The sequence below is a fragment of the Tenrec ecaudatus genome, chromosome 4, assembly GCF_050624435.1.
Source record: "Tenrec ecaudatus isolate mTenEca1 chromosome 4, mTenEca1.hap1, whole genome shotgun sequence".
Taxonomy (NCBI): Eukaryota; Metazoa; Chordata; class Mammalia; order Afrosoricida; family Tenrecidae; genus Tenrec; species Tenrec ecaudatus.
In genome coordinates this window covers 69,865,818-69,888,480 of record NC_134533.1, presented here as the reverse complement: position 1 = coordinate 69,888,480, position 22,663 = coordinate 69,865,818, and the positions used below count along the sequence as shown (strand labels likewise).

At 58.5% G+C, this 22,663-nt stretch overlaps 1 protein-coding gene across 1 annotated transcript in view; it reads left to right on the top strand.

Moving 5' to 3' along the window:
* Window positions 1–22,663, top strand: part of PDE2A (phosphodiesterase 2A) — a 99,240-nt gene that overhangs the window by 44,411 nt on the left and 32,166 nt on the right. The window contains exon 3 of the mRNA XM_075548655.1: window positions 19,379–19,468. Within this exon, the coding sequence (XP_075404770.1) occupies window positions 19,379–19,468 (90 nt within the window). The remainder of the gene's footprint in view (window positions 1–19,378; window positions 19,469–22,663) is intronic.

The following is a 22,663-nucleotide window of genomic DNA, read 5'->3' as shown; positions in this document are numbered from 1 at the left end:
TAAGGATTTCTAGGCTGGCTCTCCCGCTCCTCATCCCCACTGCCTCCCTGACCAGCGCTCCCCTGGACCACTTGTTGGCTGCCTGCTGTCAGGTACCTTCACGCTGAGGTTCAGTCCTAACACACAACTACAACTAACCACGCCCCTGCTCAAAGTTCCTCTGCTGGCAACACTGCGCCACTCCATCCATTCGGGCCTCCACCGGCCCCTCCCCCATCCATTCCAGCCTCCCATTGGCCCAGTGCCCCTTCATCCATTCCTGCCTCCCATTTGCCCCGCCCCCTGCGTCCTTGCCAGCCTTTCATTAGCCCCGCCCTTATAAGTTGCGCCCGTCTTTCTGGGCTCAGCTCTAGCCTCCCCTCCTCCCGGAAGCCTGCCCTACCTGACCACAGCCCCCAGACCTAGGCTTGCTCGCTCTCCCTCCTCTGAGCTCTCCTGCCTTGACCGCCAGGCCTTGGGGGCATTCTGCTGTCTGTCACCCACTGCGCTGTGCGACTAACCGTCATGCCACTGCATGGGTGTCACTTGTCCTCCTCTCTAAGCTGTGAGCTCCTTGGGGACAGTGCCCATCCGCTTCCAGTGATGTCCAGGGTCCAGGGGTCAGTGTGTGCATTCTCTTGGCTCTGGTCATGCCTTTGAGGTGCCTCATAGGAAAGCTCAGATGTGCTTTGAGGAGGCACAAGTGGGAGGTTGGAGTATTCCTCTTCTCCTTTTACAAGTAGGGAGTTTGAGGCCCAGGCCGGTACAACTCGTGAAACTTGCTGCTAACCATGGAAAGGGCTGGGGCTTGAGTTTACCCAGGGATGCCTTGGAAGAAAGGTCTGACAACCTGCTTCCACAACAACGTCACAGCCTTGTAAACCCTGTGCACAGAGGAGTGTCGTTTGCCCTGACTCCAGGACCACTGGTCAGGCTCCATCTTTGGTGGCCCAGCAGGGTCCCCTAGGGAGCGAGTGAGCCAGGGGCAGAGCTGACACAAGAGCCCAGATGTGTCCTGTTCCCAGGCCTCTCTTTGGGTGCTCTTAGGTGAGCTGGGGCCTGTCTTGTGGAGGGCTCAGCATGGTTCCATGCTGGAATGTCGGTCCAGGGAATGGGGAGCAAGAGCGGAGAGGAGGGCCAAAAAGTCATTGTTAATTTATTTATTGCCATGGCATTCCCCATGGGGCGGGGCTCCCCCCAGAGCTAGGGACAGATGGTGTTCCTGGGAGCCTGCAGTGTCTCAGCAGCCGCTGCCACCCGCCAGGGAAGACAGGGATTTGTCATCCTCCCAGGAAGTCACCAGAAGAGGGGGCCGAGACCCCCTGGGTGGTGAGAGCTGGGCCCACAGGAAGGAACCAGGCCTCTGGGCACAGATCCCTCTGCCCGGGACCCCTCCCTGTCTTCTACGGGTTCAAGTCCTGCCCTGTATCCCAGCCAAGGCCCCTGGACCCTGTCTGCCTCAGCCGCAAAGGCTCTGTCACGTGTCTTCCCTACCTTTCCTTGGTCTGGGGCCCGCTGCCTCCGTCCTCAGATAAGGATTTTGGGCCAGGAGCCCTCTTAGTTCTGTCTTCTCATCCCATTTTGCACCCCCCTGAACACCCTCCAACTACCCTCTCCTCCACCCCACCCCCACCCCGGAGGTTGCCTGCCTTGCTTCCTTGTACAGCCTATTTTACTTCTGGATTCAGTCCCTACATTCTTCTTAAGTGCCTAAGTTCCTGCTCAGCCTCTTGAGCTGCCTTTAGGACCCCCAGAGTTAAGAAGGCAGGGCAGGGGAGAGTGAGGAGCCTGGGATGGAGCTTGGACTGGAGGGGGAGAGGGAAGCCCTCCTGTGATGGGTGGATTCCAGGGAGACCAGACGGCTGTAGGGCATCCGATCAATGTGGTTCCAAGTCCCACATTTGCAGACAGTCGACACCCTCTGCCTCTCTCCAGGCCTAGGCGGTGCTTTTAGGAGACAGTGCCCCGCAGAGCCGGGGCAGGGTTAATGGAGGCTCTCTGAGCACGGCACATTCTCCTGGCACTGGGAGAGCCACAGGCTGCCAGTGCCCAACCCCATCTCGCAGGCATCTGTTCAACACATCCTCTTGGGATGGCTCCCCGGCCCCTGTGCCAACCTACGGGAGAGGCTCTCCCTGCTCAGCCTGGGTCCTCCCGGCAGGGCCAGGCGATGCATGCTCCCTCACCCTCTCCAAAGCCAGGTTGGTGAGCTGGGCGCATCAGGTTGATGCCCTCTCTGTGCTGCAAGGTCGGGAGCCCTAACTGGGGCTTGGGGCTAGAAGGCCAACGTGCTCAAAGCCACAGGCATTCACGCTAAGCCCCCAAAGGGACTGCTCAGCGTGGTTCCTATTGCTCCCCTTCCTGGCCCTGCCTGCTGGCTGGGCTGCCTCAAGCCCATCTCTCCGCCAGATATATGGAAGCACCCACTCTCCTCAGGACGCACATGCTGGCCCCTTGATTTTCCCTATGGTCTTTCCAGGGCCCAGAGGCAACGCCCTCTCCTCTGGGAAGTCCTCCCGGATGGCTCCTTCTGTCTCAGGTCAAGCCAGTGTCCTCCTTTTCAGGAAGCTCACTGCCCCCCGCCTCCCTGAGCTTAAGGCTGGGTAACCCTTCACCTGGAGGGCTCATGGCTTCCTTTCCCACATGGTTGTGAAACCTGGAAGGCAGGGACCAAAGAGGGGATCTCTCTTGTTTCTCCTGGGCCCATGTGAGGCCTGGCGCTCCATAATTGCATCTTGAATGAGATGGCACGTGGGTAAGAGCTGGAGGGGTTCTGAGATGGGGGAGTTGCTGCTCCGAGACAGTCTCGATGACTTCCTGGAAGAGGAGGAGGAGGAGGAGGAGGAGGAGGAGGAGGAGGAGGAGGAGGAGGAGGAGGTGGTGGTCTTGGAAAGTTGAAGGATGGAGGGAGAGGTTGGAGGGAGGACTACTGACTGCATGAGAGGGACAGTCCATTGAGTGGAGCAGTCAGAGAGGCCCCTCAAATCAGCTGAGGGGAGCAAGGCCTAGCCCAGGGCGGGGAACGGCAGAGGGACCACTGTGGAAAGGACTGCAGGGAGAACCACAGGGGTTGGCTCGGAATCTTCTCTGCCCTCAGGTCCTGGGTTGAGGAAGGTTAAGTCTTAGGGTCTGGTGCAAGGCTGAGGCCATCAATGGAAGATAAAGCAGGTCCATTTGGAGCCAGGTGGTTGGCTAGGATGGGTTGCCGGCAGGTGGAGAAGTGCTTTGCAGGCAGAAGGAGAGGCTGGTGCAGGGCACATAGGCAGGGTGATCTGGGTCTCTGGGGTGGGGGCCTGGCTCCCCCAAAAGTGGAGCCCAGGTTCCACAGTAGGGAGTGCCGGGCTGGGCTGGCAGTACGTTTCAGGCCCCTGTGTAAAATTCTTGAGTGAGCACCCCTGATTGGCAGATGTGCCCACATCCCCCTGGGCTCTGAACATCAGCAGCCTATCTGGAATGTGTGGCATTGGTGATGCCCTGGAGCCCCAAGGGAGCCGCCACCAACAAGTTGGCTGACCATGGCATCTGGCGTCCATGGGGCCCTGAGGCCTTGCCATCTGTCTGTGCCCACCTGTTAAGGCTCACAGGCCTGGGCTGTGCGAGGACCTGGGCCACAGAGGCAGTGTCAGCTGCCTCTCAGTCTGTCTCTGCTTGTCTGCCTGTCCATCTGTCCGCCCCCACCCTCTGACTGACAGAGGACAAGCCAGAGATGGGCAAGCACCCCTGCCAGCATAGAGGCTTGATCTGAGGAAGGAGGTAGCAAGCCCAGAGACTCAAACTCCCAGCAAAGGCATGTGCTGAGACAGGCCTAGGCTCAAGGAGTGGGCCCTCTCTGTGGTCTGCAGCAGGCCCGAGAGGCCCTGCTCGACACCCATGGTCTGGGGACAGGTTCCTCCGGCTGGCACCTCCCCCACCGGCCCTGCCTGGCCCTTGGCTGTAAACACAGAGAGAACAAGTTCCGTTTCCCGGGAAATATTTATCTGGGGCCGTGTGGAGAGCATGTGTGCTGGTCCCCATGTGTCCTTCCTGTGGCCCCAGTAAGGGCAGGAGGCTAGGGGGCTTGGCAGCTGTGGGGGGTCAATCTGTGGGGCAGTGGGCCAGCGCCACCCAGTCAGTCTACAAAGTCATTTCCCTGACTTTCTCGTTGCTTTCTGCACACTGTTCACCTGGCCTCCTCCAGCCTCAGAGCCTCTGCTCCTGCAGGGAGCACCCATCTGGGCTGCCCCTTAAGAATGGTTGACGTGGAGTCAGTTCTGATTCATGGAGACCCGTGTGTTCTAGAGTAGAACTGCACCCCATGGGGTTTTCCAGGTTGTGGCCTTTTGGAAGAGAATGGCCAGGCCTTTTTTTCCGAGACCCTTCTGGGGGGTGGTTCGAACTGCCGACCTTTCACTTAGCAGCCAGGTGCTCAATCATCTGTGCCTCCCAGGGCCTCCTCTTAGAGTGAAAGTCTTCATTTCCCCAGTGTTCAGCTGACTTCCTCTGGGAAGTTCTTGAACCCCCTGACCCCTTGTCCTCTCCCCCTTGGGCTCTCAGCTGCTTCAGACGGAGCCCCTTGGATGGGCCACCATCTGGTTGACCTTGACCCTCAGCTGCTGAGATAGTGTAGTTGATTCTCCCAGGCTGCCTGCTTGACAGACCCCTCCGGGGAGCACAGGCTGAGCACACGGGGTGAGCAGGGTCTAGAGGTCCCCTCCCCTGTCCCTTCCGTGGGGCCAGCACAAGCTCAGGCTCAGGAGGGACCCAAAGTGATTGAATCGGGGAGGAGGGTGGAAAATACCATGAGCCCATCCAAAATTTGGGGTGGGGTCCCCAGGTTCCTGTTGGTCCCCTCTTGGGCTTTGGGCCGTGTCCCGCAGCTGGGCTGGCCCTGACTAGCCCTGACAACAGGAAACCCTTAAGGGAACACACAGTGGCGAAGGCTCGGAGCACAACAACAGGAAGCAGCTTTGACATGGGGCAGCAGCTCTGGTGCCCGGCAAAGGGGGGCTGTGAGCCTGGGCGATGCTGAGGGTGACTGGGGGGATGATGGGTGACACCTTGCTTGTGATGTGGTCTGAAGATACCAGGTATGTCACCGTAATCACAAGAGTGGATGAACCCTGGTGAACCCTGGGGGGTGGGGGGAAGCTGAGTGTGAGGGACCAGGTGTGTGGCCCTGTGTGCCGTGGGAGCCCTCAAGGCAGAGACGCTGTGTGTGTGCTGGCAGACTGTTTGCCACCGAGTGTATGTTGCATGGCAACGAGTATCATGGTGACTGCGCCCAGTTGACACTCCAAACCAAACTCCCTTCCACGGAATCCGTTCTGACTCAGAGACCCTCCAACACAGAGCAGGGCTGCTGTCCCTTTGGGTGTCTGATACTTTACGGGAGTCGATGAGAGCCTCATCTTTCTCCCATGGAGAGACTGGGGGCTTTGAACCTCCAGTCTTGTGGTTGGCAGCACAGCGGGTAGACCACTGCCCCACCAGAGATCCCTGCGAGGCAACACCAGGAGAATGGAAGATGTCAGCGTGGGCATGGACGTGGGACTTGGCAGTCGTGGCAATGAGGCTGTGGCCCGAGTAGCTGGCACTGAGCCGGACCAGACAGAGGCTGAGTGTACAACCCAGGGTATGATGTGGAGTCACGTCAAGTGCACGAGGAAGCCTGTGGGGTGCTGGGAGACCCTGAGTCTGGCAGTGAGTGTGGGATGTCATGTGACTCTGTTAGGTGTGAGCCTGTGACACCGTGTGACAGTGTCATGGAAAGATGTCGAAGGTTTTTTGAGGCAGGGAAGTGACACAGCCCAAATACTGGCTTTGAAGAATGACGAGGGGACCAAGAGATGCCAAAGAGACGGGTTGAGGCAACTGCAGCTGCCCAAGCAGGCGATGGGGTGGCAGTGCCTGGACAGAGGGTTGGCAGAGGAGGCAGAGAGAAAGGGGCAGGCTTGGGAGATTTTCAGGACGGGACTTGTTGGAGAGTCAGAAGGAAGGGGGAAACTGAGGCTGGCTCCTGGGTTTCTGGCTTGGAAAACCTAGTAACGGAGGTGGAGATGCCACTGGGATCCACCTTCCTACTGGAGGTAGTGCTGCAGAGACCATTTGGGGATGCCTAGAGTCCAGCATCCAGGCAGACATGTCCGCAGGCTGCAGAGGCCCAGCTGGGGTGTTGGGAGTCATCGGTCATGGGTGGTGACTATCGCTGGGGACTGGCCGGGATGACCCTGAGAGAGCGTGTCAAAGAAGAGGTCTGAGCCCAGAACACACCACCCACTGTGGGGAGGTCAGGGAGGTGATGGGCAGCTGCAGAGACAGAGGCGGGGTGACCAGGGGGAGGGGTTCGAGGGGGCAGGCGGGCAGGGACGGCTGCTGTGTGGTGAGGAGAGCCAGAGGAGGGGGCCAGGGAAGAGCCTGAGTGACCAGCACCATTTGGAAACAGGGCGGGGCTGGAAGCCCAGGCCTGATCTGAGAGAAGCTTGGCGGTGTTGGCGGGGAGTGGGGTTCCAAGAGAGATGGATGAACGCTGGAGGATTTCAAACACACACCATCATAGGGAGACTCATGTAATATAATGCCCATCACCAAGACTCAGCGCTAGGCGAGATGTGACCTCGCATGCGCCACCAGTCACCCTCTCCCCCCCATGTGCTTTGCCGACAGACCGATGTCTGATAAAGCGGATCCCAGGCGTGGTGTATTTCCCCAAGCCCTGCAATAAGTCCTGACAAGTCTGGAGCAGGACATTGTGACACAGAGCTCCCACCCCGCCCGCGGGCGTGTGACTCGGAGCCAGCACGTAGGGCCACACTAGGGACACCCGGCAACTGGGGCGTGACGGCAAGGGTGGGGCGGGGTGGTGGTGACCCTGGGGCCCGAGACACTCGGGATGGGTGTCACCATGGACACAGTAAGATGACTGGGCGCCCCAGCCCGTTGTCCTTGGGTCAGAGAGTGGGTGGAGTGACAGTTACGGATAGTGTGAGCCCTGGGAGATGGGCATGTAGGTGACCCAAGCTAGATGAGCCCTGGCCTCAGACACTGACCACATCATAGGGCGGATAGACAGAAATGGGGCCTGCCCCCACCCCTTTCTCTGAACAATCCAGGCAGGCTTTCTGGAGGCAGGGTGAGGGCTCTGGAGCAGGCGGCTGCAGGTACGAAGGCTGTGGTGTCAGCAAGCCCTGAGTTAGGACCTGGACGCTGACATTTGGGCCTTTTCCTTCCCTAAGCCCTCCTTTCCTCCACTGTCGGGGGCTCGCTGGACACAGCGCTGGTTAAGGGAACCCATTCCCTGGTACTTGGTAAGCGCTAGTCCCATAGGCATTGCTCCCTAGGGGTTACGTAGGCAATGTGTGGTGCCCAGGGAGGATTTATGGAATGAGTCATGACATGGTCTTCACAGCCCCTTCTCTCTGCCCTCCGCAGTGCTGTTGGTGCTGCCATCGCCCCTCCCCCGCCCACACACACCAGCCCCCTTTGCTCCCACAGCCCGCCCTCCTCTGGCTCCTGCCGCCCTCACCCACTGTCAGCCTCCAGCTCGGGCTCCTGCAGTCTCATTCAATTAGACCGATGCAATTTGCTCAAGAAAAAAACCCCATAATTTGGTTAATCACACCAGCAGGGGATCTGGCCATGGTGGGAGGCCAGGCTGGGTAGGACATCCAGACTAGCAAGCCTCTCTGTGCTGGTCTCCCAGGACCCTCACCTGCATCTTTGGGCTCCATTCGGGAGTCACTAGGGCCCGAAGCTACACCCAACCCCAGCTGCAGAGGCCTGGAGAAGAGACCTGACTGTCCAGGCTCACTTGTGCCCCTGCTCTGATCTGGACCTCTGACAATGGAAATTGGGTTGGGTGTCAGGGAGTGGTGGTGGGGTGTGTCCCTGAGCCTATGGTCAGCCTGGCTGGCGTCTGTATCCCTGCTCTGGTCAGTTCCCCTCGTGGCTTCTGTGGAAGAAGGGCCTCAGGGAGAAAGGGCTGGAGGACAGGCCAAGAGTAGCTCCTCGGGAAGTTGGGAAGCAGTAGCGGGATCTCAAAGTCTCTTTGGCCCTGAGACTGGAGGAACTAGGTGGTGCCCAGCTACCGCAGTTGACCCCTCTGAAAGGGACCTCAAGGGGAGGAGGCACTGGAGGGAGTGGGAGAAAAAAGGTGGAACACAGCTCACACTCACAGAAAAGGTCAGGCTCACAGGTCTGATAGAGACCCGTGAGGCTCCTGAGACCTCCTACAACACCCACCCATTGGGCCCAGAACTAAACGCAGCCCCCTAGCTCGACTTTCAAATGATGGGCCAAACCATAGGCCTGGAAGGTGAATGACAATGCCCAAGAGGCACGCACTCACCAGAACGACAGCCCCTCTGAGACCAAAAGGGGCAGCACGTGCTCAGGGGTGCAGCTCCAGAGGCAGGGAGGGGTCGGAGAGAAGGACAGGGCCACGGTCCACACCTGGAAGAATCAGGAAGAGCGCTGCTGCCGTGGAGGCAATTTTGTCCTGAGACGAAACGTGTTTGAGGGGGAAACTAATGTGCTTCATAAATTTACACACACACACACACACAGAGTCTCACCTGGAACATGCCCACTGAAAATTCAGAGCCAAGGATGCTCTTGGTGCCAGGAGGTATACCTGGAGGCGGGGCAGAAAGAAAGGCAATCGCCATTTCTTGGTTACTTGTAGAGCCTGGTGCCTCCACGCATGCATCTTGAACCCACCACATGGTCACACACACACACACACACACACACACACACACACACACATTGTGTTTTGCACAGGGCCTCAGGCAGAGGAGCAGGGGCGGCAAAAACCCAGGTTTCCCTCCCTTACCAAACCTTGCCTCTGCAGGGCTCCCTCTGCCCAGAAAGGTGGGAGCCCCTCTTTCCAACTTGCTCAAAGGTGTCCAGCGGCCCTCCTGGCAGCCAGCTTGGGCAGTAGGTCCAGGGCTCTGTGGAATCTTCTCAGGAACAGTGGGAGGAAAGTCCCATGATAGAGATGCAGACACTGAGGCCAGCAAAGTGCCAGTGTCCCCCCGGGGTAGTATGTGGCAGGGAAGGAGTGTGAGCCTGGGTCTGGGTGAGGCTGTTGGCAGAGAGTCCCCTTCACAGGGAGGAGAAGAGAAGCAGAGCCCTCCCACTCATTTGTTTGGGCACACCAGGTACCCGAACTAGGGCCCTCCAAAGGTCCTTTGCACGCTGCACACACTCACACGCAGATGGCTCATGCATGGACCAGGACACGGGGTGGGGGGTGCTCACCCACATTCATGCATACAGTCTCCCAGATATTTCCACCCAGACAGTCTTCTAGTGACTCATAAGGCAGACTCTGCGGTGGTCACATGCTGGCCCATGGGGACACACTGTGAGGGACAGCCAGTGGGTCAAACAGGTCAGTCGCTGCTGTCACCAGCACAGGAGGCGTGTCCTGCGGGGAGAGAGACAGTCGGTCTTGATGAGTGTGATCCTAGATGCCCCACAAAGTTGGTTGTAAATTTCACTCTAAAGAGCAGGCATATTTTGAATAGCACACAGGGTCCTGTGGAAGGCGGGCAGCACCCCGGCTTGTCCGCCCCACAGATGCACCGCTGCCCTCCACCCCCACCCCGAGATCTTGAAGGCACCTGTGTTTACTTAGTCCTATGCAGTGTGTGTGTGTGTGTGTGTGTGTGTGTGTGTGTGTGTGTACACGTGGTGGCTCCCGGATCCTTGGGATCTGAGGAGGGAGAGTAGAAGTTCCAGAAACTCCGGATGTTTGTTTTCTGGCTTCCTGGGCCCTCCAAAGGCAAATAACTTTGGATGCCAGCCTGCCGGTCTGGGCAGGGTGGGTGGGGGGCTGTGCACGGACCAGCTCTGCTTCTGGAGCCCAGAGGCCGGGACCCTTCACAGGATACAGTGTTTTGTGGGTCCGTCGGCCCATCATCTCCCCACTGTGGAAAGTGGAGTCTTCCTTCTGGAAAGGCTGTGGGTCTTTCCCCTAGAGACTGGAAGGGAGTCCTAGAATGCCAGGGGCCCAGTAGCCAAAAGAGGAAACCAGAGAACTGAAGCGGAGGACGGGGAGGGGTCTAAGAGGGGCCGGGTGTCCCCACAGTGTGTGGGCCCCCAGAGCCTACAGTGTCTCCCCGCTATTCTCTCCTTGACCCAGACTCTGTCCCCCAGCGCCCTCGGCTCCCTCTGCGGAGGGGAGCATGGTGGGGGAAGCAGTTGGGATGAGCTGGGTGTAGGGGCCATGGGAAAAGCCTCTGCCCCTCAGTGGGTGTGGACTCTGTGCAGGCCATGTGCTGTAAAACAGCCCCCAACCTGCCCTGGAACCTGGAGCCTCTCCAAGGGGCCGAGGAGCCATGGGCATTGCATCCACGCAGGCGTACATCTGGATTTCCTTCAAGACCACCTGCAGGTGGGGTTGGGCACCACTCCCCGAGGCCCTTGCCCTCACAGTGGGAGCAGGGTGGATGGGAGCCCAGGGACAGGGAGGAGAAGAATCCTCGCCCCACCCCCACCCCCCAAAGAAAGATGGACTATTTTTAGGAGGAAAAAAAAACACAACACATTCGGGAACACCCCTCCCCCTGTTTTTGTCTTCTGAGTATTCCCTGTATGGTTGGGGAGGCTCTCACCCCAGCCAGCCCTGCCTCCCCAGGCTCTGACCCGGGGCTCTCCTCCTGTCCCTGTGTCTGTTTCTCTTTCTAAGTCCTCAGTCTCTGTCTCTGCTCCTCATTCACACCCCGCCCCTCCCCCCTTGGGATTTGGGAAACTGCTGGATGGGCCAGGCCCAGAGGGAGGAGGGAGCCAAGTGCAGTCATAGGACAAAGTGGCGTGCGCAGGGATGGGTTACCCACGAAGTAACAAAAACACCGCCTGCCTGGTGATGCTTATGAACCTGCACTTCCGTGGTTTTTCCCACCACAGCCAAGGTTTTACTTCTAGCGATGGCTGGCACCCATCTCTGCCGGCCTCGCAGCGCCTGCCTTTCCAAATACACAGTCCCTGGCAGGGGATCAAGTGCCCAGCAAGCAGGGTAAGCATGGGGGTCACTTGCATACTTAGGAGTCTGGCATGAACACTTTTTTTTTCTTTCTTCCACCATGATGTGTGAAATGGTCCGCCGATTAGTACATGGGCATAAGGTAATTCATGTCTACATGGCTTATTGGGTAACCTGCCCCTGCATGTGAAGCTGTCCCAGACACAGCAGAAAGGAATGGATAGACAGACAGAGAGAGACACAGGCACCAAGTGGAGAGGAGAGGCTGGGGAACAAAGGCAAACCAAGACAGCATCGGCGTTCACCCCCAAGAAGGTGCCTTGCTCACCTGCCTTGTCCCTGGGAGTACCAGGCATTGCCATGCTCCACCGTGCCTCTCCTCCAACCACCCCTCCCTGGCTCGCCCTTTCCCCTTGTCCTCTGCAGGCTTACCTAACCCTGTGTCCGGTCAGTCCACCCCATACTCACCTCCACTGTGGGTCCTGTGGCACGGGGCTGAAGTAGGAGTACCAGGGACTCAGCCCCCACTGGCCAATACAAATAATTAGAGGGGGCCACAACCAAGCCCACTGTGACCCAGAGGACTCTGGGATGGGCTGTGGGCTTCCTAGCTACTGGTTAGACCCTGGACGAGTTTTCCACTGCCTCCTCTGGATGTTGGTCTATCCCTGTTAAGCCGGGGATTGGACCCCATGAGACTTAGAGCCCTGCAGACTCTGGCCCTGTGGCAATTCCTAAAGATGCCCTGTAGCGGGACAATTGACCCAGGAAGGCTTCCTGGAGGAGGAGACGTCACTCACAAAAGAAGGTGGCACTAGGAGATCATCCTGAAGCGCAAAGGACCTCCCGGCCTGTGGAAATGCCTAGGACAGGCTTTCTGGCTCCTTCTCTATGACCTTCACTGTGTCCCTTCTCGGTGAAGTCAGACTTGGGAGACAGAGAAGGTCCACCCTGGGGACTTCTAGGTGTCAGGGGGCCCACCTTCTGCTCCTGAACAGCACCCCCCCCCACCATCCCAACAGCGATAGGTGTGCAGGATCTCAACCAGTCACTTTACTACCCCATTTTCTATAGAGACCCGGTCATTAAGTCTTCCAACAGGACAAAGACGAGAACGAATCTTCCGAATGAGGGATGATGTCCCTCAGCCAGTCATTTTCTAGCTCAGCCAACACCTCCTGTCAGCTGCAGTGGGCTGGGTGATGCTAGAGGCCCAGAGAGGGGTAGGAAACCACCCCGCCCTCTAAGAACCGTCACCGCCCCACTCCCATTGGATTCAGGCACAGATGAGTGGGAAATAGTGAAGATGCCTTGGTGCCTTGGGGGAAGCACAGGGCGTGTGAGGGCCCGAGTAGAAGGGACAACTTTGTCTGGGAGACAACATCCCAATAAAATCTTCATGGCGGTAGCATAGAGAAGCAAGATCACTCACCCATCCACCCACCCACCCGCCATCTAGCATCCACCCATCCACCATCCACCCACTTACCTGCCTAATCTTCCTGTGACTATAATTTCCCTAGGGATATACACTCCCCCCACCCCTCCGCCACTGCCCCAGGAAGCAGGTAGGAAGCAAGGGCTTTCTACCACCATAAAGAGTTACAGTTTCGGGAACCCACAGGGGCAGGTCTAGCTTGTCCTGTAAGGTCCTTGTGAGTGGGCATCTACTTGATGGCAGTGAGTTTGTTTTCTTTGTCCTGGCCCAGAACAGGTCACTCCACTCCATCCTTTTGTCCCTTCTGCCCGGGCCACTGTACCCATCTTCCAGAGCCCCCCCCCCCACCCCGCCCTCCTGGGCTTGCTTTGCCCAGCTTCTAGCATACCACCAAGGCCATTTGAGGGGCGAAGACTAAAGATATTTAGGGGCGTGGAGTGCAGAGCTGGGGTGAGGGGTCAGCCACGCTCAGAAGGCATTTCCTCAGGACATAGCTCCCTGAGCTGGGACCCAGTCCTTGTTTGCATGTCGCGGTGGGAGGGGGCGGGGGGAGCTCATCCCTTGCCTCTGCCCAGGTTCTGCTCTGTGGCCTCTGCTTCATGGTGAGCTTGCATTTGCCTCTTGTGATTTCCCTGCTGTGCCTCCCTCTTCCCTCTTGCTCCAGGAGGAGAGTCAGGATGCCGGGTGTCTAAGATGACTGACTGGGACAGCCGTGGAGAGGGTGATGCTTGCTGCACTTGCCACATTGAGGGGAGGGAATGTGGGTGACAATGGTGGGAGCCACTGTTGGTTCTACCGCACCGAGGAGGCAGCTGGAGAAGGTGGGGGAATGGCCAGGGAGCAGCCCTGGATCTGCTAGTCTGTCTTCCAATGTCATCTTTTTCTTAGCTTGCCCCCTTGACCCACCCTGAGCCCCTCCTTCCCTGACGTGCTGGGTCAGGGCGCAGAGGGGATCCTTGGAGGGAGGCAGGTCCTTGGAGAATGGATTATTCAGACAACGCCCACCTTTCCTTGTCCCTTTCCCCTCCTTCCTCTGTCTACCTCCAAACCTCGATCTTTGGGGAGGGGTTTGAGGACCCTGGGGACAATCGGGAGGGCTTCCTAGAGGGGGCAGCAGCAGGCATGGAGGCTGAGACTGGCTTTGGAAGGGGGCTGGGGCCTGGGACAGGCTGGTGGTGAATGTGTGTGTGGAGGCTTGGGCTGGCAGGGAGGGAGGGGGAGGCCCCTGGGCGCCGCCAGGACTGGGCTCAGGTGTATTCTACAGTGCACGTGTCTCCAGTGTGGCTCAGAGGCTGGAGACGCGGCCCTGTCGGAGTAACAACTGAAGCCGGAGTCTGCGAAGGGTGGGAGGAGGGAGGAGTAGGAGGAAGGAGGAGTCTCTGGCGGGCCCTTCCCTGGGATCCTGGGCTGCCAGTCCTCCCTGCCATGTGTGCTCCCCTCCCCCACAGACTTGCCACCTGAGGGATGGGCCTAGCTCTGCCTCTTGTCCTTGGTTCTCACAGAGCAAGGCTAACTCCCGTTGGACCCCTTGCCTTCTCACCCCAAAAATGGCACCTACTGAGGCTTTTAGGAAAAGATTAGAACCCCCAAATCCTTCAACTGCCATTGAGTCGGTCCCCAGTCCGAGTGACCTCATACAGAGTCTCTGAATCTTTATGGAAACAGACAGCCTCATATTTTCACCCCATGGAGTGGCTGGTGGGTTTGAATCATCGACCTTGAGGTTAGGAGCCCAGCGTCTAACTGCCAGGTTTCTGATGGGAGGATCAGAGTCCAGATTGTTACTTCTCAAGCGGGGTTCCAACCCACAGCCTCCGTAGCACCGAGGCATGAGTCAACAATGCCACTCCCTGAGCCCCATTTCTCCACGTCCCATGGTCCGGTCCCGCTGCTCTGGGAAACCTGCTGGGTGGAGCTGAGCCATCTAAGTTCACTAGCCCCCCAGGTGATTGATTGGGGGGTTCATGAAGTCTGAGAACCATGGGGATCTGAGACAGTGTCTTTCCTTCCCCACAGCCTAACGCCCACTCAGCAGGGCTCCCTCTGAACTGAGGTGTGCACTAGGCTCAGTGTGGCCTGGGACTCTGTCCTGCCTTCTCCCAGGGGAGCTAAGCCTCTTCCCTCAGCTTCACAGCCTAGCGCAGTTTTACTCTGTGGAGGCTGGGGGTGCAGCATCTTTATCCTTTGAGTATGGAGGGCTCCGCTCTCTGTCCAGGTGGCTTCTTGGACAGGTGACAAGCAATGGGCAGTGAGGTGGGAGGGAGAAGGGGCGGCCTGCTGCCTTACTGTCTGCTGTCTGTACAGGGGAGGGCAGAAGTCACAGAGTCAAGCGTAGGATACCAGGGTCCAGGTGGGGTTCTGAGAATCCAACCAAAGGGGGTTTCTTTACCTGCTCCTCCAAGAGGCCTCCTGTAGGGGTTGCTGATGGTCACCCCGACCCATGCTGAGCACATGAATTCTTTGCCCTACTCTGTTCTCTGGGGGGAGATGAGGGAGTGTATCTATTGCACACCGGTGCATAAGGCAGCATGAAAAAGAGGTGTGGATGGTATCTATCCTGGCACCCCCAGTCCCCCCACCTCAGCTGCCTTCTTGTGCTCCCCCAGCCTGGGGGTGTCCATCCTGGCTTAGGAGCTTTCTCTCTACATCCTCCAGATGATGACTCTCGGGGGTTCTGGGAGGAGGAAGCGGGGCGTGTGGGGTGGGAGTGGGGAGTGAGATGGTGAGTGGGAGGAGACACCAGCTGAGAGGAAGAGAGAGGATGTGGAGGTGGGAAAGATGCAGAGCCTTATGGAGATGTGTGCGAGGCAGGAGAGCTGCCGCTGATGGACGGATGGACGCTGGCTGGGGTGCGGCGGGTGGGCTGGGGGTGGGTGAGGCAGAGAGAGAAAAACCCCCAGAGGCAAGGGAAGCAGAGTGGGGAGGGAGAGGAGCTCCAGAGTCCTAGGGGTTCTAGAAAGACCCCTTCCCTTTAGAGAAGGCAACTTCGAGGCCCAGAGAGAGAGAGAAGCACCCTCCCCCCACCCCCCACCCCGCATCCCAGGCCACACAAATGAGCTAGCAGGCAGGGGGGTGGAGCACTCCTGGGATGGGCCAGCTTGGGTCACGTAGCTTGAGTCTTGGGAGGTACCTGCCCTTTAGGTTTGATGTTATTACCATCTTCTAGGTCAGCCACCGCGTCAAGCGGGGCAACATGGATGGGCGTCGTGCCTAGCGAGCGAGCAGGTGGGCTGGAGCTGGGTTGCCAGGCCTGGGGCGAGAATGGGAAGAGTTGTGGAGGTGGGAGGAGACACTGGAGGGCAGCTGTGACAGACACGGACCTGCAGGGGAGAGGGACAGCCGAAGAGTTCATGCACGCATAGCCTTTACGAAGGAGCTGGAAGTGAGTTCGTCCCACTCTTCTGTTCCCAAACGAGTGCAGCCCAAGGTGGAACTCCAGCCCCGGCTCCATTTTTGGGGTCCTCAGGGCAAAGGCTAGCTCTGGGTGAGAGTGGCGCTGTCTGTGGTGCTGACCACTCCCACCTCCACCTACAGAGCTTGCAGGTCGGGGGGCCAACGAGAACGCTAAGTTCTTTCTGTCCATCCGCCCATCCATATATCCACCCATCCATCCTGAGCCCTGGTGGCACAGCAGTTATGTGATGGCTGCTAACTGTAAGGTCAGCAGTTGGAAACCACCACCTGCTCCTCAGGAGTAAGACAGGGCTTTCTACTCCCGTAAAGAGTGTCAGCCTCAGAGACTCACAGGGCCAGTTCAGTTGTACCCTGTTCTACAGGGTCGCTATGAGTCAGCATCAACTCTGTGGTAATGAGGGAGTCATCCATCCCTCCACCCATCCTCTTTGAAGTAAACCAGAAGGCCAGGGAACCATGCACTGCAGAGCTGGAAGCACCCATTTTTACCAATGAGGGTCAGAAGGGGAAAGGGACGTGCTGAATGCCACACGGAATGTCTGTGGGTGATCCGGGACGGCGAGCGGGAATGCTGCTTGCTTCCACACACTGCAGAAGTTGCTCTGGGGCCCAGGGAACTACCTGGTTGGTGTACTGATCTTGATATGGATGTTGGATCGGAAGAGCTGCAAACCCAGGAAGTGACCTCCTTCCCTCTCCCTGGGGCTGGGTGCTCCGTGAACACCTGCGTATCTCGGTGCGTGCAGGCCTGTGTGAGCCGGGTGCGTATGTATACTGGCAGGAGTGTGTGCCTGGCAGTGTGTGACCTTGGCAGATGTCCATGCACGTGGGTGTAGCAATGCTTGTATTTCCCTCTCCTCTTCTTTGTAAGGTTCCTGGGGGCTTCAGCAAAGGAACTCTGGCAGTGCAGTGGGGCAAGTGCTAGGCTCCAGGTAGTTTGGAGCCACTAGTTGCTCGTTGGGAAGGAGACAGCTGGCTTCCAGAGGGATTTGCAGCCTTGGAAACCACAGGGGGCCAGTTCTACTCCGTGCTACAGGGATCGAGTCAACAGAAATGGGTTGGAGATTTGGGGGCTCTAGTCTCTGACGTGACCCTCCCTTGATGCTTGATTTAGGAAACTTCCCATCCTCCTCATCCCCTCCAGAGGCAGCCCCAGTCACTCTCGGAGTGCCCGCCTCTTGGGCTTAGGACTCTGAGTAACTCCTTCCCTGAGGGGATGCAGCCAGCCAAGGTGGCTGTGGGGGAGGTTCTCTGAGGAGGTGACATTTGAGTCAACCTTGAAGGCCTCTTTGAGGATGAGGTATGAAGTGGCCCTGCTCAGCTACCGCTCCTGCACCCAGCGTCCTCCACTCCTGGGGTAGGAGGTAGATGGACAGAAGGATGCCAGGCAGGGAGCCCCCGGGGGCTTCACCAGCCATGTCTGCATCAAGGCCACTCTAGCCAAGGACTTGAAAACCCATGCCTCAAATGCCCTTTCCCTTCTCCCTCGCCACTCTTACCCCAGCCTGGCCCCAAGAAGCACAGAAAACGGAGCAATCAGAACAAAGGCCACACCATCACCCACCTATTCCAGTAAAGGGCAGGCTGGGGCATCCTCCAATTGAGATAAAGGACAGTGGATGAGCCCACCAATCAGAAGAAAGGACACACTGTTGTTCTCTCCAAGCCCCCTGGAGAGGGAGCAGCCGGAGAGGCACAGGGCAGAAGCCAAGCTTGGGGCTGGAGAGCCAGACGTGGGTTCTGGCCCTGGCCCTAGCCTGACTGGCTGGCTGACCAAGATGGGCCCTCGTGGTGCCTCAGTTCCCTCATCTGTCAAATGGGGAGATCTGGTTGTCCCAGGCCCGTGAATTTGAAAATTCCCCAGGTCATCAAAGCCCCATCCACCATTGCCTTGCCCTCTCTCCCTGAGCTTTCCCAGCACACGCACATCAGACTCCACAAAAGGGCAGGGCCTCTCGGGTCAGCTTGCCAACTTCCTTGCCTCCCGATATTGGCTTAAATCAGCACCACATTCTGGGTTTCTACCCAGGGAGCCTCAGTCTCAGGAGCTTGGCTCTGGCAGGATTGATTTTGGGATTCTCTCATGCACTGACTCTGCCTCCCTCACTGAGTTGGAAGGATTGATCTTGGAAAGTCATGCTGGCATATGGGCACACAGGTGTGCACAGGTGTTACCCAATAGCCCTTGCCCCCGAGTCCCCCAGGATAGAGCTGCACCCCTGAGAACCTGAGTGTGTGTGTGTGTGTGTGAGAGAGAGAGAGAGAGAGAGAGAACTGTCAGCTCCCTTGTCTAGGTGAACAGATCCCTACTAACATGGAAGAGCCTGGTGGGGTAGTGGTTGTGTGCTGTGCCGCCAACCACAAGGTCTGCAGTTGGAAACCACCAGTTTTCTACTCTCTTCAAGAGTCACAGTCTGGAAACCCCTCAGGGGGGCTCTGGGCTCGCATCAACTCCGTGGCAGGGAGCTTATTCATTTCGGTTTACCAACGTGGTCTGAAGTTTCAGCGTTTCACCTGTCTACCAGCGGTGTTTGCACCGTGGGCTTGCGCTGAGTGTGCGGTCCTCCGGCCTTCCCGGCCACAGATGGTTTCCGCATGCAGGGGGATCACGGCAGGTCTCCTTCATCCCACTTTGCTTTTGGAGCACAAACCCGGCCCTCCACAGGGAGGACACCAGGAAGGACGTCCCAGGCCCTCAGGAGGGTGAGGCTGGGCAGACGGCAGCGTGAGTCAGGATCCCGCCTTGGCTCTGGGGCCTCTGTTCCGTTACCTTTCGCTTTGATCCGTCTGACTCTGGCCAGATTAATAGAGCGCGAAGCCGGAGCCTTTGTTGTCTCCGTTCCGGCCCTCCAAGGACGAGGCCTGTTCCTGGGACACGGTCAAGGCTGGCTCCTCCTTGCTCTACTCCGGCTGTCGGGGTTGGCTCGGCTGTGTTTCTCTCACCTCTAGGGCATGTGCTCCTCCAGGACTGCCCCTCACTAGGTTGGGAAATGAGGTGGCGTGTGGCCCCATCCCTTCTGGGGCCGGCTGGGTTCCAGCATCAGCGAGCATTGAGTTGATCCTTGCTCCAAGAGGCACTTTGATTGCTCGGTGTTGTCCTGTCTTCATGGCAGCTTGTCAAGGGGACAGCCTCCGTTGTCCCCAATTTGCAAACCAGAAGGCTGGCCGAGGCTCAGGGACTTGCCCAAGACACACTTTGTGACTATACAGTGGGGCTAGAATTCAAATTGGCCTGTGTGGCTGCCTTTGACCCCAGAGGCTTATGCTCGGCTACCTACCATGCCAGTGTCTGGCTTCAGATAGAGGACATGATGCCCGCCACCATGTAGGCTCTCCCTCTGGGCTCATCATGAAGTGAGGCCTCTGACGAGCTCTGCTTTCCATGCCTGGAGGCTGGGGAGGCTGGAGTAGAAGCTGCTCTTCCAGTCGGGCCATCCTGTGGCTCTGAGGCAAAGGCCACAGTATTGGAGGGTCTGAAAGTGCCGGGCTCTGGGGCAAGCTGCAGGCTCTCTGGGCATATGGGCTGCCCCAGGGGTGTCTGGTCTGGCCAGCAATGCCCCTCACTGCCCTCTTTTCTTTTCCAGGATGCTTTGCTGAGCCTGGGCTCTGCCATCGACGTCGCGGGCTTGCAGCGGGCCGTCAGGGAGGCCCTGTCCGCTGTGCTCCCCGGAGTGGTAGGTGCTCACCCTGGCTGCACACTTGCCAAACTCTGCCGAACCTTGTTTGGCTTGGTGCTGGGCTCACACAGGGTCCAGGGAGAAAAGAAAGGAATTACATAGGGAAGTCAAGGGTTTGAGGAGGCTGCCTGGAGGAGGAGGAGGAGGAGGAGGAGGAGGAGGAAGAGGAGGAAGCTAAGGCCCCCAAAATGAATTTACACAGTAATCTTGGAATGCCTGGGCCAGAGGAGCCTTAGAGGTGAAGAGGAAACACCACGTCGTAGAGATGGAAAGGCGTCACGCAGCATATCACAAAGAGGACAAGGTGGAGTCAGGGACTTTTTGGAATCTGTGCTGTAGGAGGGGGGGGGGGCAATCTGGGGTGAAAGGTCTGGAACATGCTGGAATGAGGCCCAGCCTTCACAAATGGGTCTTCCCGGGGTTAAACATATTCTGCCTGGAGACAGGGGACGGGCTAAGATGATCTCCAGCAACCCTTAAGCTTCCTTCTGGAAGAGATCACATCACTCACAGGATCGGGACAGGTAGAGGGTGGTGACCACGGCTGCCTGGGGCCACCTGCCCCCCCACCCTTCAGCTGCCTGAGGCCATCCGCCATCCCAGCTCCACTGGCCCCTGCTCATCCCTTAGTTTGGAGGGTGAATAAACTGGCCTTGGAGGTCCAACGCATTGGGGGTCTCAGTTGTACCAGACAGAGGGAAGCAGGGGTAAGGGAGCCTGGGGAGGGGACCAAACCAGCCAAAGGGGCATGGAGGGCTTCCTGGAGGAGGAGGAGCCCATAGGGAGTTCCCATCACCTGAGAAGTCCCCACTCACTCTAGACACCAGCCAAGGGCAGTCACTGCCCCAGGGAACACAGCCAATTCAGAATGTGAGTCCTCTCCCTGCCAGGACCCATTGTCCCTGATCTGCTTGATGAATAAACCACAGAGGCCCAGAGAGGGAGGGTGCTTCCCTCAAGGTCACACAGCATGACAGAGACAAACAGGGCCGGCTTTGTACCTAAGCACTCCCCAGTCTGCCTTCCCTAAAGCCTCCTAGAAGTTCAGAGCCCAAGGGGAGGGCGAATGAGCGAGCTTTATTGAGCGTGAAATTGGTAGGAAGTGGGTGGTGTGTTGGCACCCAAAAATAAATCCTCCGGGAGAGGGTTGGAAGTGAGGCAACATCTGGCCCCGGTGGGGGCACATCTGGAAAGGGAGGGTGAAGAGATGGTGGGCCAGCACCCCCAGGGCTGCCCCGGCCCCTGGGTGGCTCCTGAGCCGGATGTGGGAAGTGGGCAGGAGAAGGCAGCCGGCCATGTCTTCATGGCACAGATGCTCCCTGTTGGGTTAATCGTCCCCCAAAATCTCCGGGCTGGGGGACCACTGTGGTTGAGGCAATGGGGGTTTCCTGGGGTGGTGGGAACTGCCTTCTGGGCCACCTGAGAGACCTGACCTTGGGAAGCCCCCGCTGGATTGTAAGGAAAGACTCAGGCTCTCAGCGGGGGTCTGCTGGGCTCCTAGCGAGGGGTGGGGGAGGGCCGGGGAGCTGGCACCTGGCTCCCTCATCAGCACCCATTGTGGCAGGCAGCCCCGAATGCAGATGGCGCTCATGTATCTGAAACGGTCCCCTCCCTCTCGCCAATAAACGAGGCTAATTTTAACGCAGAGGCCTGAGAGCGAGGGGGTGGGAGACAGAATGGCTTCCCGGAAGTGAGGATCTCTGCCTCTCACCCCTCCTCAGAGAGGGCCAGGTGCACCCCCAGAATGGTCTCTCATCCTTTTGGACCAAACCTCTCCGGCCCCTCGGGGGGCTGCTGCTAGGGTCAGAGGACAAGGAAGGGCTGGTACAGAGAGGAGTGGGCAGCCTTCTTAATTCCTGAGCCCCGAACTCCCCACCTCGACTCTCATCCCAGGGGACAAGGGAACTCCAGACGCCCCTACCCCGGGTCTGCCCCCACCCCACTCGGGCCCTCAGTCCCCGCTGGCTGCTCCACACAGCCTTGCTGAGTGTCCCCGGACGGAGTGGCAGGGCACTTCCTGGACTGGCTGTGGGCTCTGGGGGCAACAGAAGTTGCGGGGCAGACTGGGGGCCTCCCTCAGTCACTTCTGCTGAGAGAACACCCCGCACCTTCGGCGGAAACCCTCTGTGAGGCCCTCAGCAGGGGGGAGAAGCCTCCCCTGGCCCCGCCCCAGCCCCTCACCCCCTCTGGACATTTGGCTGTGGTGTGAGCCTCCCTCACTGGGCACTGTCCTCTGGGCAGGGGTTGCTGTGTGGCACGGGGCCAGCGGGGGCGATGTTGGGCATGCCTTCAGAGAGGCTGTGTCCAATGGGGCGTGCCTGGGCTCCCTAGGGCAGTGCGTCTTGCTTGGAGGGAATGTGGCTTTGGGCCTGTGGGTCAGGGAGGGCAATTCCTTCTGCCAAGACACAGTCCAGAACTCAGGCCCGAGCCTGCTCCAGGCCCCTGGGGAAGGCAGATTGACCAGTCAGCTGGAGACAGGACAAGCTTCCAGCAGAGCTCCAATCCCACTCTGGAGAACCATCTTCCAAAATGCAAGTCTGCTCAGTCTCCCCTGGCGCTTCACCCTTTCCCGGCTCAGCGAACGAGGTCCTCCCATCCCCACCAGACCCAGAGCTGGCTGTGCCCTTTAGACCTCTGAAGCCACACACCTGCTGCTCAGCCCAGAAGCTGGTCTTCTGAACTCAGCCCCACTCCTTCGTACCCCCAACCTCGGGAACCCATCAGATGCCCACTCTGGTTACAGCTTAACAGTCACTTCCTCCAGGCAGCCCTCCAGGGCCACCAGCTGAAAGTGGCTGTTGTGCTCAGGTTAGGGGTGTGTGGTTCCTTGCAGAGGTCCGTTTCCCTGCAGCGTGGGGATGAGGGGGTGAGGGGTGGTAAACTTCCAGGGCCCTCCCCCAGGGTTGGCCCAGAGTAGACTCTCAATAAAGCTCAGTTAATGAGTTGCTGACGCCCCCAGGCTGAAGCCACACGGGGAGATCTTCTGGGTGGTGGTGGTGGTGGTGAGTGATAGGTCCGCCCCACAGCACCTTGGATTTGGAGGGAAGGAAAGTTAGCAAGTCCATGGGAACACTGCCGGCCCAGAACCTCTCCCAAGAGGAGAGCAGGGCAGCGCTCCGTTTCCACGCTGACTGCTCTGTAGAACCACCTGAGAAGTCAAACAGACAGATGCTGGTGCCGCGCACCCAGGGG